Raw genomic sequence first — 16,769 nt, forward strand, 5'->3', positions numbered from 1 at the left:
GCAGCACAAATATTTTGTTAGAAGGCTGTTGTTGGGTGACAAGGAAATACACACACTTTTGCTGGCTAATGATTGACAATGAGGAATATAGTATTGAAGTCTTTTATACAGACAGTGTAAAGAGACAGAAGCTTGTGGAACATCAACATTTGCTAGAGATGTGGCGTTAAATGATTTGTTAAAGGTTCCAATCAACTAAAATTACCCTTGTAATTTTTTCCTTTTTCGTTAAATGGGTTTTAGTGTATTGTACAGAAAATTCCATGTTGTGGCTGAGGTATTTTAATTTGTGAGAACGATTAACACGACATACACACATAACACATACGCATAGCATAAGCTAGCTAATGATTGAGAATTATAATGAAGCTAGCTCAGCTGTAGCCTTGAAATATGTAAATTTGTTAGAAAAAAAATGGTCTTATATTGTATGGTAATAAATTATATGGTAATATAATAAATGGAACTGGTTTATTACCAATAAATAAATTGTAATATTGGTCTTTAGGATCCACTTTGAAGTAGTTGTAGCTAATCCTCTCATAAACATGAACATGACTGCAGTTGAATGTAGAATAAGTACAATAAATAAACCATTCAAAAACCACATTTGATTTTATTTTTTTCAAAGATCTTTTAAAAAAGGTAGCTTTCAAATTTCAAAAAACAACAACAACACAATGTTATACATACTATTTATATATAATAAATACTTATTAGGCAACATTAATGTACAATTAATGCTCTGGTCTACAACTTGTGTAATACTCAGAGTTTAAGGTTTTAAAAACACTAATTTCCTTAGTAAAGATGTGAGGAGTCCATCCTGGCTTCATAATCGCAAGGTGCAGCATGATGCATTGCCGGTGAGAACTTTATCAGATCTACAGTTTAGTCATCAATATCCCTGGACTGTGTGTTTATTCATGAACTGAGCATGAGGACACATCATGGCAGGCGGTTACACTCCGGCCCGGCTCGCTTTGTCACTCTCACAGAGCGTCCTTTGTGCAGCCCTCATGCCATTGCAGTCTCTCTAACACACACACACACACGCACGCACGCACACACACACACACACACACTACACACACACACACACACACACACACACACACATATACACGGCAGGGTATTTATTCTCCCTTCACGTTATTGTTGGAATGCTGGGCATAGAGATCAGGCCTCCTGGGTCTGCTGGCTGGAATGAGCATCCCCAGAATGCTAATGATGTGCACGTAGAAGTACATGGACCTGAGAAACAAATCATTAGAATTTTATCTGGAATCAACAAAACATTTCCATAGTTAACTCTTGTTTTGAACTGGTTCTCATTCAGGTTTCATTTCTGACCAACTTTCTCAGAACCTCTGTGTAACACCTGATTCAGGTAGTGATGTAAAAAAAAAAAAAAGAAAAAAAAGGAAAAAATATGCAAATTACTACTGTATTTCTTAGAAAATCAAACTAAAAACCGCGTACTAAACAATTCTAATTAGCTAAACCTTTTATGTAATGTTATGCAATGTTTTTTTGGGATAAATGGGGTAATGGTTGTCATGGTAGCATCAGAATATTTTGGCATTTGTACATATTTTTTAATACAAGGCTCAGGTATGTGATGAGTAATTTTACTCATGTGTTGCTTGCCTGTAATAAATGATCGTCGGCTCCACGGCCAGCACTAGGAACGGCAAGACGGCGTAACAGATGGTGAGCTGAGTCACTGCCCAGGTGATGACGTCATACAGCAGTTTGACAGAATGAGAGTGCAAGAAATAGTGGCGAAAATTCCTGCGGGCCTGCGGAGCACGACACAGAGCAGAGTTTAAAAGAGAGAGTGTGGAAATATGCAGAATTCCCATATCAACTAAAAAAAAAAGAACTGTGATGTCAGTGAGGTGACCTGAATGTATAACTTTAAAATTGTTTTGAATCATTTAGAGTTTATTCTTTTAAGAAACAATGGATATGCAACCTTTGTGTGTGTGTGTGTGTGTGTGTGTGTGTGTGTGTGTGTGTGTGTGTGTGTGTGTGTGTGCGTGTGTGTGTGTGTGGACTCACAGCACGGGCTGTTAATGTGATGGGGATGCCTGTGAGGAAGGTGAAGTAATATCCAGGGTAAACTCCATGCCACAGTGCTGACAACATGAACGTCAACGGCGTCCGGAAATACGGCACACGGTCGTAACACACACTACACACACACAAAGGATTAAACATAATCTTTCATAATAATAACAATAATAATAATAATAATAATAATAATAACAACAACTGTGAAGAGCAGTACCTCTTGAGCCACACCCCTGTCTGTATGTTCCAGTTGTCAATGAACATTTTGAAGCTGGTCGCTGTCTGTTTACAGAAAACAAGAAAAATGTAAAACCGTTAAACAAAGAAGTACAAAAAAATTAAAATTAAAACAAGATGCAACCATTTCTTAAAGATTATGAAAAAAGTTCAATACTTTTAGTTGTTTGTGTAGCTTTCTACTTAGCATTGGCTTGCTAAATTTAGTTTTTCTTTAGAAGCTTGTTGCTAGCTTAACTAAAGATTAAGGACATAAATTCTTTCACAGAGACAGTTAGGACACTGTGATGGTGTAAACCAAAGAGAATTATCCAGAACATATGTATCTCATGTGTTAATAGAAATGTTTTTTTATTGAAACAGATTGAATGATTTAATGTGCTCCAACATATACAAGGGTTTGAAAGTGAAAAAAAAAAAACACTCGCTAGTTGACAAGAACATAGTGTACATACAGTTCATTATATTAGCTAGCTGTAAATCTTTAAAATAGACAGTGTTAGTCAGAAGTAACAGTGGAAATGCAAAAGCACCATCTGATCAATCAGCATTTATTTAAGGTGTGTTTCTTCTTCTTCTTCTTCTTCTTCTTTGTCGAAGCAAAATTAAACTTGCTAAAGCCAGATGTAGTGCTAGTCATCATCAGCTTATTAGCTATATAATCCTGTCAGTTGACAGTACAAAAGCTAAATATGGTTTAACTGTATTTTTACTTCCAAGCTACTAAATTTAACTTTAATTTCCTAGTTTCTGAAGAAAATGTGAGTGCAAAGTGCATGAGGTGGTTCTGTGTCTTTGCATCTCACTAATGTCACATGTCTGTGTTGATATGTCACATGTCTGTGTTGCTCGAGCTTTTTAATTTCGCAATATAAGAATGATTTAGTCATTCAAATATTAATTTTATATGATGGACATGGCATTAGGGCAGATGGGTGTCATTGCTATAAATGTGCATGTCATAGGAGAGAGTGCCATTTCACTGGGGTAGATGGATGTGGCATTAGGGCAAGTCTATAGTTTTATAATATTTATAAATTATATATAAAATTGTATATTTTATTTGAAAATAAAAATGCATATAGAAAAATGAAAATAATATCCATATGGGTGTATAATTATATTATATTATTATATAAAGTGATTTACTTTATTTACATTTAATACATACCTATCTTTTTACATTAATATTTATAATCTATTTATACTAATATATTAGTGTCCATTATACAATATTGGGAGTGTTGTGCATTACGATGTATTAAAAATATAAAATAATAAAGGAGCTTGCCTCGATTTTCCAGATGTGGATGTTAGAGATGAGATCCCAGGATACTCGGCCCTTCTGGTCTAATCCGCTGATCCCGTATCCCGCTGCATTATGTACTGCATCAGCTGAACAGAGGAACATCTCACACATAAGACAGCATTGAAAAGCACGACACACCAAACAAGCAGCCACATTGTATTGCGATGTCACACCTACACACACTTATATTGTGTTCTTATAACGGCTTTATTAGAAACACCACATTGTGCTAACAGTACTCGCTCTGAAATGCATTACTGAGCTCACAATAGAAAGAGTAACAACGAACTGACTCACCGATAGTCCACGCGAAGTAAAACTTAGGCCGAGACGCCTGGATGGAAATAAAGGCGTAAGCTAGTCTGCTGAGAAACGAGGCCTGGTTAACGAACCCTGGTTCCACATTGAGGCTGATTGGGAACCTCCTGGTGATTGTGAAGAACCAGAAGAGGCAGCCGAGACACACCATTAACTTCTGACACACGGCTCGCTGTGGATGGAGGAAACACATCCGGGTTATCGTACACACGTTAACAATCCCTGCTTACTATAAAGTGTAAAAACAGTTAGAAATCACAATAAACTGGGCTGGATAATGGGTCTGGCATGGTACAGAATTACAGAAATGAATTAAGAAATAATGAAATACTGATTTATATATATTATACTGTTTAATTTTTTTCGGTCATATTTTTTTTTTATAATAAAGTAAATCATGTATGTAAATCTGTGTAAAAATATCAAACTTTAATTTGCAGAATTAATGTTTTTAAATAATCTCGTTAATTTAATTACACAGAATCTTGTTTTTTAGACGGATTAGGAATTGCTTTTTCTTTTTTTTTTTCTGATGTTTTTTTATTTAATTTATTATTTATTTTGTCAGTCCCCGTAGATAGTTAAATACCTGTACTCCATTTATATAATTCAATAACATTTACAAAAGATTGATTTTTCTTCTCTATTATTTAGAATGTGATTAAATTTCTACATATTTTTTATTCATTTCAAGTTTTGGAGAATATTAACCTCCATCTTCAATCTCCAACTTAAAAAAAAATCTTTTTGTGATCTTTTTGTGATTTATAAAAACAACAACTTTACATTACAGATATATATAAATTCTTAAAAATGTAATCCGCTGATTTAACTTCTTTTGTCATGTTTTAAATGAAATGTAATACATTTTGAAAAGAAGGTTTTGCTATATATATGCAGAATTGCTAAGAATGCTACTTGATGCTATCTGCCCACTGGCTTATGCTAGCACCCACAAGCTAGCATAAACTGCTTTGTGAGAAGTATGTGTCTTTATATGAATCAGTCTTTGTCCCTCACCACAGGCGAGGGTTCTGCGTGCGTGTGGTAGCCATTTTGCTGTACGTTGTGTTTGAGTTTGCTGTGAACATGGTGTCCCTCGATGAACTCTGTGTAGTCCCTGTAGTTGCTGCACGGCCCCACCAGAATGCTCATGAAATTCAGAGTGTAGCTCAGGTACTCCAGCAACGACGGCCGGGTCCTGTAGCATGAAAATACGCCAAATCTCATTAGATTAACTTCGTCAGGGTAATCCGGTTAGCGCTAATAGACTAAATCTGACCTTACAGCAGCACTTTTCCACACAAACATGAATGATGTCAAATTTGAGTTTTAGTAAAAGCAGGCTAAAATCAGTAACAACATAGTGTTGGTTTTAAGATCAAAGTGAACACTGAAATGAAATTTTCATTAGTGTTGAAGTTTACCATATTCCTCTGGGTGCTAAAGTCAGTTTGTTACGTGTCTTTTATTAAGTTAATGTTTTAGCATGTGTAGGTTAATGCTAGTTTCTATGAGTTTTACTTGATCACTCTGATGCTAATATACTAAAATCAGAATACTTTATTGATCCTATAGGGAAATTGTTTGGTTGCAGTTTCTCACAGATCAAATGAAAATAAGAAATATAAATATATATACGTATTAGGGTATGTATTAAGAAAATTGAAATGTGTATCAGCATAAAAAAGAAAATTGTAGCAGCAGTGAAAAACAGATGTCAGAAAAGTCAGACTACAATAATAGTTATAAAGGTTATTGCACATCTAACTAATTCTTATTATTGCATTTAGAATAATGCACATAAATTATAAATAAGTATGGCTTGAAAGTATATTATAAATATAACTATATCTATATCTGTATTATCTTTATCGTATAACATTTATATGGTGTAGCAGCTGTTTAACCCTCAGAGAGAGAAATTAAATAGTTCGATGGTCGCAGGCAGAAATGATCTCCCTTGGCGCTATTGTAGTTGTACGAGTCTGTCACTGAACCTATTCCTCAGACTGACCAGAATAAGCTGCTTGTTATGACAGGTAATCATGTAACAGGTTTAATGCTAGTTCATGTTAGCAAGCATCAAAGTTACCATAAAAATGACTTCATTTTAACCCGTTTTGCCTTTTAATACGATTTTGTTTAGTCATGTAATTTCAGTACTTTTGAAGTTGGCTGTAATGCTAGTTAATGCTTTAGCCTGTTTACTGTAATGTTGGTTTGTGGTTACTCAATAAATCTTTATAGGTTGGACTGTGTGAATTGATGCTAATTTTACTGTAATACCAGTTCATGTTTTAGTTTGCTGGGTACTATTTCAGCATCTTTGTTATTTTGTCTTTTAGCATGTTTTCTATAATACTAGATGTAACAGGTGAACTACACAGTTGACAAAGGAGGTGTGTGTAATAAAGACATGACGTGTTTGAGAAGAATGTGTTACAGTGCAAATGTGCAGTTAAATAATTCTTTTATTTTATTTTATTTTTTTCTTGGAATTTCACCCACACACTCATCTCATTTCATCCTTGCCCTATCACGCTTGTCTAAACACACATACACACACACACACACACACACACACACACACACACACACACACACACACACCCTTTAAGTACAGGGTGTCATCAGGACGAGTCACTGATCAAGTCATCAGGACGAGTTCCATTTCTTTTCAAAAACTCACACGCTCACTAATGATCTCTTTGGGTTTTACCGGAAACGCTGTTCAGTTTCGTTGTTCCAAAACTCTCACAAAGACACACCCTATTTATCACTGTTTAGTGCGCCTGTGAACTCGTTTTACTCCACCATGTTCACTCATTCCTGACCTCTGACTTCATGACACAATTTTTGGCACCCTTTAAGAAATGTTTGTTGCATTTGTAAGTTTATAACGTTTGTAAGTTTTGTGTTTCATAACAGAAAAGGCTCCAAAATTTTCGCAACCTCTCAATTTATTTATTTTTTTTTTTTTATTTATTTTTTTACAATAATGCAAAAAAGAATAACTGTAATAACTGTAATAATTTTTTTGTATTTTACTAAATAAGTCATCCATCCTTATTGGATGGATTTTATACAGATACTATACAATTTCTACATTCTTATAATGTATGTAAAGACATTAATAAGACACTTTAAGTATCTCTCTTGCCATTTTTTAATGACACTTTGTAATGCAGCTCTGTGCCATGAGTGTATTGAAAGCTGAATGCAGGTGAAGCATGTGACAGGACAAGAAATGTTACAATCTAAATGAAGACTGACAAAACACACTAAAATTCGACTGAGGAATTACACTACAATTCCGACTTTTACTGACCTGACTGGATATTCATGTGAGAAAGAAAAGCTTAACATCACAATTTTATTTTAAATCCTTATTTTAGGTTAATTGTTAATTATTATTAGTAGTTTATATTTCATGTTTACTATAGAACGTTCATATTACTCACTACATGGTGTGTAACATAACAGTGCTGCAGATGCTGCAGAGTGCATAAAGAACGTAGTTTGACATTTAGCCTCAAGAAATTGTCATAAGCATGAAAAGTAAAATCGATTTTAAAATGTGCCTATTTAATACATTAATTACTTAATTACATTAAATTGCATTAATGCATTTAAATACAAAAATAGTATTTACTATTTAAATTAATAATTATTTAATAAATAAAATAATAAATGTTTTGCAAATATAAATATATTAATTGATCTAATCTTGCTATTTTATCAACCTGAACTATGTATGTGTGTGTCCGTGTGTGTGTCCGTGTGTGTGTGTGTGTGTGTGTGTGTGTGTGTGTGTGTGTGTGTGTGTGTGTGTGTGTATATACGTACACTACAGCCAGTCGTCTTTGTTCTTCAGTGAGTTCCTCCTGTTTGTGACACTTTCCTGAAATAAAACATAAAACTAATTCTGATTAGCTACAGGGAATTAAAAAACCCAAAAGCTTAACTTTAATGCTATTTTGTCATTAACGTCCATTTATTTTATTTTTTTTACAGTGGTGCTCGTTCATTTGTAAGTCAGCCTGTTTACACTAATAATAGACTGTGGTTTGCCATAACACTAGTTCATACAGTTCTCTGTTTATTATAAGTCTAGTTTCTTTACCATAATGTTAGCTCACAACATCAGACTGTTTAGCATAATGCTAGTTTGTAGTTTAGCTATTGGCCAAAATCATGATAGCATGTATTTGAGCCTGTTTGGTATAATGCTAATTTATCAGTTATCTAATTAGCTAATTTTGGGTTTGATATAATGCTTTGGTATTATACTAGTTTATAATTATGCTATAATACTATAAAGTCAAGTCAAGTCAAGTCAAGAAGCTTTTATTGTCATTTCAACCATATATATAGCTGACGCAGTACACAGTGAAATGAAACAACGTTCCTCCTGAAACCTGGCGCTACAGAAAACAACATAGAGCTACATAACAGATGTAGCTCTAGGACAGTTGACAGTAATGCTAGGATAGTGGGATACTGATATGCTTGTTCAACTCAAGATTATGCTAGTTTGGTTTGCTAGTAGAATCTAATTCACAGTTTAAGCTTAAAAACGTTTCATTATAATGTTAGTTTACATTCCGGTTTGTTTTGTGGTGTTACTAGGAAACTAGATTCTGACTGACAGGGGTCTCAGGAGCTGTGAATCACTCAATGCTACCTTGCTATTCTTTAGCAGAAATGTGTACAAACACGTTTTTAGGTAAGTAATTTTTCTGTTTGATGTTTGTTGGACATTTTTTGTGTATTTTGCTGTACTGATGTAATTTCACTGACAATACAGATGTATTATCTCCAGTTCTTTAAAGGGGAATTTTACCATCGTGAAGCTGAAAGGCTAAAGTGGTGATCTTCTGCACCATCATCATCAGTGGCCTGGGGAGAAAAAAAGAAATTTCTAATGAAATAACTTGCTGACACATGGAAAGAGAAACTGGGCACTTTAGTCACACGTGGTGTTGTGTTAAGAGTCAGAACTTAACATCTGACTCAAGTTCATGCTTGTGTCTGAAAGTGAAGAAATCACTGGCGTGATCACGGCCCTATGTCAACAGGGTGTTTTTAGAGTTGTGGAACAGTAATAACGGAATAATAACAGCAAGTCACATGTGGATTATAATCTGGGAAAATGGAGTGATGACTCAAATGCTAGCAAACAAATACATTTTTAACATAACCAGATTCTGACCTGTATCACTGTCTTTAATTCTTAATAAAACTGCAGACTTCTTACATAAATAAAAAAAAGCATATTTTCATAAAACTCATAGCGACGATTCTGAAAATGTGTTTACTGTTTGTCTAGCAGGAACGGAATTTACCAAAAACCTGTACTACCTGTTCACAATTAAAATCTAAAATCTCTTAAATCAAAAGATTTTCTAGTCCATCCACATCACTTCAGCTGGTGTCTGAGAAAACCAAGCTCCAATAAAAAAAACTGATTCTCTACCTCAGCTGACCTTCATGGTTAAGTTTAATTCAACTATTGTTTTGTTTTGTTACTAGTTATCTACGTTCCTGGGAAAAATTTTGTGGCATTTAAATTTTTCTTTATTGGAAACACTTAGAGCTCTGATTCCAGTAATCAACCAGTGAATTTATAAAACAGACCTTTCTACTAGGAGATGAAGTGAAAACAAACTGTGTGTTGATTCAGAAATACTGCTGTATCAGTAGCAGTGCAAACTGATGCAGCTAATAAAAATTTGGTTGTTCAGGTAAACCACCTGAGCTTACCTCTGAATGTTCCCAAATATCCGCCTTCAGATTTATTATCATACTTATAAATTAAGAAAACACAGTAGTCCACCATCTTTCACAGAAAACCACAATAGATGCTTTTTACACAGCAAAACTGTGAAGTTTTGGATTGTGATTGGTCAGAAAATGGTTAACTGGCCTTAGATCAGTAAATACCTTATTGTAGTGTGTGTGTGTGTGTGTGTGTGTGTGTGTGTGTGTGTGTGTGTGTGTATATATATATATATATATATATATATATATATATATATATATATATATATATATATATATATATATATATATATATATACACACACACATAGCTGGTTTAATAGTAAATAGTAAACTAGCTCACAATGCTAGACTTTCAGCATCTGCATCTTGCTGTGTTAAAATTCCGTCACAATAGGGTGAACATGCCAACCTAAATTTTGTTTATCAAGGTAATTTCATTTCCAGGTGTAGTTGGTGTCAATCCATATCAGTGTCTATGTGAGACTTAGGCAAGGTGGCATGGCATAAATTCTGAAGATGGAATTTGACATACTGCCCCTTTAAGTGCTCTGTTATCAGATACATTTCCAGCCGGTGACTAAGTGTAAATACTAGTCTCAGCCAACACTTGTATGCGACAATGAGAGTGGGGTTTCTGAGCCCTGGCAAGGCAAGGACAGGTAACCCACCCAGCTCGGCATTACCACACACCTTTGTTGGTTTAAGGGTGTGGTGAAAACTTTTAGCTAAAGAGAACCAACAAGATCAGCAGATAAGGACCAAAATCCAAGCCAAAGGTGTGGCTGAGTTGAGTAACTGGGAGCCGTGTATACTACACCCATTTGACCCTGTGACTCTGATATATAGGTTAAGACTAAAACATAGATTCTATTAATCATTTTGTAAAACATATCAGCCTGAAGCTGAATTTAATATTCGACAGAGTGACAATATCAAAAGCCCTGATAATGTATAAGGAAATCTTCATGATGTAGAAATTTGGTTTAAGTCATGGACATATATTACATTTTATCACCATAATTACATATATATAGTTTAAACATTTAATCAAGCTATTATACATTTTTAATAAACTATTAATCTTGTAATTAAAAGGTAATTTGTAATAATAAATGTATTTCTTCACAACGCCAGCCAGCCAGCTAACTAAAATGTGCTAACCTGACAGGATTTCTGATACTTCAGAGTCATATTTCTAATTGGCAGATAGATCAAACAAACTACACTGATAGAATTGCACAATCTGTGCTGCTATCTAATACCTGAGATCATTTTAAGTCATATTTATAAGCGTTCAGAATCTTCATTGCTAGCATTAGCTGTGTGAAGAAACTGACAGGATTTCTGAGAGAACTATTCAATCATATTTATCAAATAATTTTTACCTTCACTGCTAGTACAAGCTAGCAAACTAATAAACATAAAATAACATGGCAGGATTTTAAAGGTTGTTTTAGTTCAATTAATTTGAAATTAGTGAATACGAGCTAAATTGATAGGGTTAATTACAAAACGTATGTTGTGTTTCACAGATAAGTAATTTTCTCTGGTGCTCACTCAACTCAGTGCACGCTAGTGAACTCACTCAACTAAAAAATTCAAATCAATATAAATGTATAATTCGTCATAATCTTCATACTAACAACAGATAAAACAGCTAGCTTGGTCTAATATTCATAATTATAATTTATAAAGTTTGTTAGCTAGCTAAACTGAGTTAAATCGAGAAAATCTTTAGATCATTAGACTTGGTCATCACTGTTAATGCTCGTCAATCACGTAACATTAGCTTACATGAGAATTTCTGACATACAGGTTTGTAAATCTTAACCAATATCAACAATCTAAAAGGATTTTTAAGAACTTGTTTAAATCCTATTTACACAAATGGAAAACTCTTACTGCTAAAGCTAATCAGCTAGCCCAACTGAACTTCTGAATGGATTTTTAAGTCTTGGCTGTCCATCTTTAAATTTGCTGCTAGCTAGCTAGCATAAGCTCTAATGAGCTAGTGGGCTAGTGTGCAAGAAATTCTGACATGATTTCTTCATCTTTCATGTTTGAGAAAAGATGAACATTCCTGACAGGATTTCACACTGGATTTTAAAATAATGTTTGTAAATCTGCTGCTTCTGCTATCCATCTAACATGAGTAACTCTGACAGAATTTGTTAATTAAAGTATATCAAAATATGTTTGGAAATTAAGCATTGGTCACCAAACCTACCAATATTTCTTGAGTATTTATAAATCTTGACTCCTACTATTAGATAAATAACAATAACAAAAACTATATTTTCATGATTACATTTCAATATAAATATATATTATTATTATTATTTATCATCAGCAGAGTCCTAATTATCTCTTCTCACTTCAGATTTCTTTTTTTCTTCAATGTGATTCATCTTTTCATCATGCTGTGTTGGGCTGAACGGTTTTAGCTGTACATCCATTCACCACCAGATTGTAGAAATAAAGATGGCGCCAACCTTTTGAGACCCACCCTGAGAAATCCGTGGCCAGGACCCCATAGTTGAAGATGATGACCCTGCTGACCTGACATGCCGTGAGGTACCCCATCGCCACAATCAACGAGTACCTAAATCAAAACAGAATAGCAAAAGGCTTAGGATTGAGAGGAAATAAAGCTTTTTACAGACAGAAATACTGATATTTATTCATTTTAGCTACTTATATTTGACACCACTCCACCAAAATTTAGTATCCTATACAAAGAAAGTACAACCTTTAAAAATGTTTACTTATGTTAAGATGTAAATATTGTATATTTCACATATGTCAACATGTGTAACATTTTATTTCACCTACTTTTAGATACAAATAAAAAGATTTCAAAGCATTTCTCGGTGTGGTAAATTTTCTGCCTATTTACAGATTAGAATACAGAAGTGTTATAAATATTCTATATATTATATTCTAATTAAGCATAGAGCTCCAAATGATCCCACAAACCCTTGAAGAACTTTTTTGAACCTTTAAAACCTTGTTCCTTGGTACTCTCTGAAAGGGTTCTTCGACGGTTCTTTGTGTTAATTGGATAATTCCTCATTTTTAACCGCATAACTATGCTTTTTTATTAATTGGAAACCATTTTTGATTAAGGATTATAGATCTTATCCCAGACTGCTGCTAAATTGTGAATTGTAATTGGTCAGACGGTGTTGAATTTCCTACATTTCTCTCACATTTGATCTTATTTTGCTATGGTACCAACTCATTTACAGGAACTTTCACAACTAACAATAAAAATGTTAGGCAAAAACACACAACAACACATAACATTTTAATTTACAGCTCTGACTGTTACTAATTGCAACAGTCAGATCTGTAAATTCAAATGTTATGTGTTTTTGCCTTTATACATTGAATAGAAAAAGAGAGGGAATTACTGTTTATAGCTCTTATAACGCAAGTTACAACGTTCTCACAACGTTACTGTAAATGGATAAAAACTATGACATATCCTGTGAAAGAGCAGGAATAAAACACGACACCAGTAACAGTTACTCTGCTTCATATCGGACCACTGTTCATATCCTGTGAAAGAGCAGGAACAAAACACGACATCAGTAACAGTTACTCTGCTTCATATCGGATCACTGTTCATATCCTGTGAAAGAGCAGGAATAAAACACGACACCAGTAACAGTTACTCTGCTTCATATCGGACCACTGTTGATTGCAGTTGTTTCGTTTCCTTTAACCTCATGCCTCATTGTGTTTTGTTGTTGATGCCACCACAAAGGAACAGAACATCTTTTGCACGTGTGAACTGTATTTCTTAGTGGAGCTCGAAGTATTCAGCTCATTCTGTATGAACTGGGACATGACCTCTCTAGCTCGCCTACATCTCTTTACTATAAAAAGCATCAACAGACAGCAGAACAGAATTATCAGGTGTGTCCTCTCATCCTGTTCTACAAGACAGAGTGCAAAACAATAATGTCTGCTCTGCATGTTTGGGAAGTTCTTACCAGTGAACAGTGTGGACGCTTGCTCTGTGGAGGATGACATAGCAGATGAATGACATCATGAAGACATGCAAGGAATACCTGCAGGATGAGACCAGGTTTCATGTTGTGTGTAATTAATGAACAGTGAAAGAGAGTGAGAAGGGTCACGGGACAGGTCATGCAGGTTTCACACACTCTCTAAAAATGACCCTGCATCGCTCTTACCATCCAAAGCAAAATATAATGAACATTGAGCCCAGGAAACTAGCAACAGCATGGCGCACAGCTGGACCAACTCGCTGAGGACTGAGATACAGCCGAAACCAGAAGGCAGCTGCCAGGCCGAACATCTGGCACATTATAAAGTTGACCTGTGATTGAGAAGAACAGGCAAAGTTCTAATTATATATATCCACTACACACCTTTCACACAGGCCCTGACCCAAACCAACATCAATAAACCTCCTGAAACTGAGGAGGCAACAACATTCACATTCATCTCGATCTGTCACAGTTTCAGGTATGAGAACTTCTCACCTGATCCAGAGGTACTCCCAGGAACGTGCTAATGGGGCTCAGCCAGGTGCAGCCAGTAGTTTGAAGCAGGATGTCAGATTTGGGATCCATTCTGCATCCCTGAAAATCTCCTCCAATTTCGGAAACTTCTGAAACTCCTGGATTCCTTTTCATGCGCGTGCGGGCTGAATGTCATCAACACCAGCAAAAGAGTTTTCACACAAATAAAATTCCTTCCACACAACACGACCAGGAATCCTGAAATTTAGACCGAATTCCACCGCAGAAACATCATCTAGAATGATCTCGTGCACTTGAAGAAGTTGGAGCAGGTTTGGGAAGAAGGAGTGGTGCAGAACAGGGAGCTGAACGTGTTGCCAGATTGACACAAATCCTTACATGGTTACATCTATAGATACTATATGCCGTACAACAGAAACAGGTTTCACGATTTAATGACTACGATCACTATATAACTCCTATGAAATTAGCTCAGTAATGAAATCATAATTAAACATTTGAAAAAAAATTCGTGTCATGCACTTTTGTATTTTTAAAATAAACTATAATTACTAAATAATTAATAATTCCTTCCTCTTCTTTTGGATCATCCGTCTCCATACTACTCTGTCCTCCACATCTGCTTCTTTCAAAACAACTACCTAGATGTCTTCCCTCACCACATCCATAAACCTCCTCCCTGGCCTTCCTTTTTTCCTCCTTCCTGGCAGCTCCATCCTCAGCATTGTTCTACTGATATACCCCATGTCCCTCCTCTGCACATGTCCAAACCATCTCAGTCTCGCCTCCTTCACCTTGTCTCCAAAACGTCCTACATGCGCTATCCCTCTAATAAACTCATTTCTAATCCTGTCCATCCTCGTTACTCGCAATGAAAATCTTAGCATCTTTAACTCCAGCTACCTCCAGCTCCACCTCCTGTCTTTTAGTCAATGCCACTGTCTTTAAACCATACAACATAACAGTCACTGCTGTCACACTGTCCCCATACATGTCCTGCACCACCCTCACATACTTCTCTGACACACCAGACTTCCTCATACAATACCACAACTCCTCTCTTGGCACTCTGTAGTACGCTTCCTCTAAATCCACAAACACACAATGTACCTCCTTCTGACCTTCTCTATACTTCTCCATCAACATTCTTAAACCCAATAATGCGTCTGTGGTGCTCTTCCTCAGCATGAAACCATACTGTTACTCACAGATGGTCACCTCTTCTCTCAGCCTGGCTTCCACTACTCTTTCCCATAACTTCATGGTGTGACTGATCAACTTTATTCCCCTGTAGTTACTGCAGGTCTGCACATCTCCCTTATTCTTAAAGATTGGTACCAGCACACTCCTTCTCCATTCCTCAGGCATCCTCTCACCTTCTAAAATCTTGTTAAGCAATCTGGGTAAAAACTCCACTGCCAACCTAAACATCTCCACCAGCTTCTACCATTATGTCATCTGGTCCAACTGACTTTCACTTCCTCCTTACTAATCCCATCCAGTTCCTGCTTCACTAACTCCACATCATCCAACCTTCTCTCTATCTCTCTTTCTCATTTTCTTTATTCATCAGCTTCTCAAAATACTCCCTCCATCTTCTCAACACACTCTCCTCACAACACATTTCCATCTCCATTCTTTATTGCTCTAACTTGCAGCACATCCTTCCCAGCTCTGTCTCTCTGCCTGGACAATCAGTATAAATCCTTTTCTCCTTCCTTAGTGTCCAACTTCTCATACATATCCTGATATGAATTTTCCTTGGCTTTTGCCACATCCCTCTTTACCTTCTGCCGCATCTCCTTGTACTCCTGCCTACTTTTCTCTGTTGATCCCAATTCTGTTTTGCCAACCTCTTTCTCCTTATGCTCTCCTGCACTTCCTCATTCCACCCACATTCCAGAGCTTTCCAGATGTCACACCAAGTACCTTTCTAGCTGCCTCCATTATCACTTCTGCAGTAGTTGCCCAATCATCCAGCACCTCTTCACCATCACCGAGCCCCTGTCTGACCTCTTCCCTAAATCTCACACTATAGTCTTCCTCCTATCACACCTTCTAACACTTTATCTAACTCACTCCAGAATTTGTATTTTTCTTCTATTTTCTCACAACACACTTGTGGAGCATAGGCACTGATGACATTTATCATCACCCCTTCAACTTCCAGCTTTACGTTCATCACCTTATCAGAAACTCTCTTCACCTCCACTACACTCTCACTGTACTCTTCCTTCAAAATCACCCCTACACCATTTCTCCTTCCATCAACACCATGACAGAACAGTTTGAACCCACCTCCAATGTTCCTGGCCTTACTCCCTTTCCACTTGGTCTCCTGAACACACAACATATCTACATTTCTCCTCTCCATCATATCAGCTATCTATATGTCTATACTATACTATATTCTATAAGAATACGTATTTAATGTTCACCCAGACAGACTGTAAATAACAGAAATGGTCTTGAGATTGCAAATGTATTTTGTTTATAGGTATAACATTTCATAAAGTTAATTTATTTCA

At 35.8% G+C, this 16,769-nt stretch overlaps 1 protein-coding gene across 3 annotated transcripts; it reads right to left on the minus strand.

The window, feature by feature from the left end:
• Positions 1-498: 498 nt before the first annotated feature.
• Positions 499-14,614, minus strand: mboat1 (membrane bound O-acyltransferase domain containing 1). 3 transcript variants are annotated; one of them, XM_083526648.1, is made up of 13 exons: positions 14,242-14,614; positions 13,930-14,075; positions 13,726-13,803; positions 12,234-12,329; positions 8,787-8,842; positions 7,790-7,844; positions 4,961-5,141; positions 3,920-4,112; positions 3,605-3,708; positions 2,294-2,358; positions 2,065-2,197; positions 1,651-1,802; positions 499-1,036 (listed from the first exon to the last, which is right to left on the minus strand). In XM_083526648.1, exons 1-13 carry the CDS (start codon positions 14,392-14,394, stop codon positions 1,018-1,020), a joined length of 1,431 nt encoding a protein of 476 aa, XP_083382774.1. In that variant the 5' UTR covers positions 14,395-14,614; the 3' UTR covers positions 499-1,017. The 3 variants fall into 3 exon arrangements, with proteins under 3 accessions (XP_083382774.1, XP_083382775.1, XP_083382773.1); XM_083526649.1 differs by having other exon boundaries at positions 499-1,254; positions 12,220-12,329; positions 14,242-14,611; XM_083526647.1 differs by having other exon boundaries at positions 499-1,254; positions 14,242-14,609.
• Between the last annotated feature and the right edge of the window lie 2,155 nt (positions 14,615-16,769).

This window comes from Silurus aristotelis (genome assembly GCF_946808225.1).
Source record: "Silurus aristotelis genome assembly, chromosome: 1".
NCBI classification, from domain to species: domain Eukaryota; kingdom Metazoa; phylum Chordata; class Actinopteri; order Siluriformes; family Siluridae; genus Silurus; species Silurus aristotelis.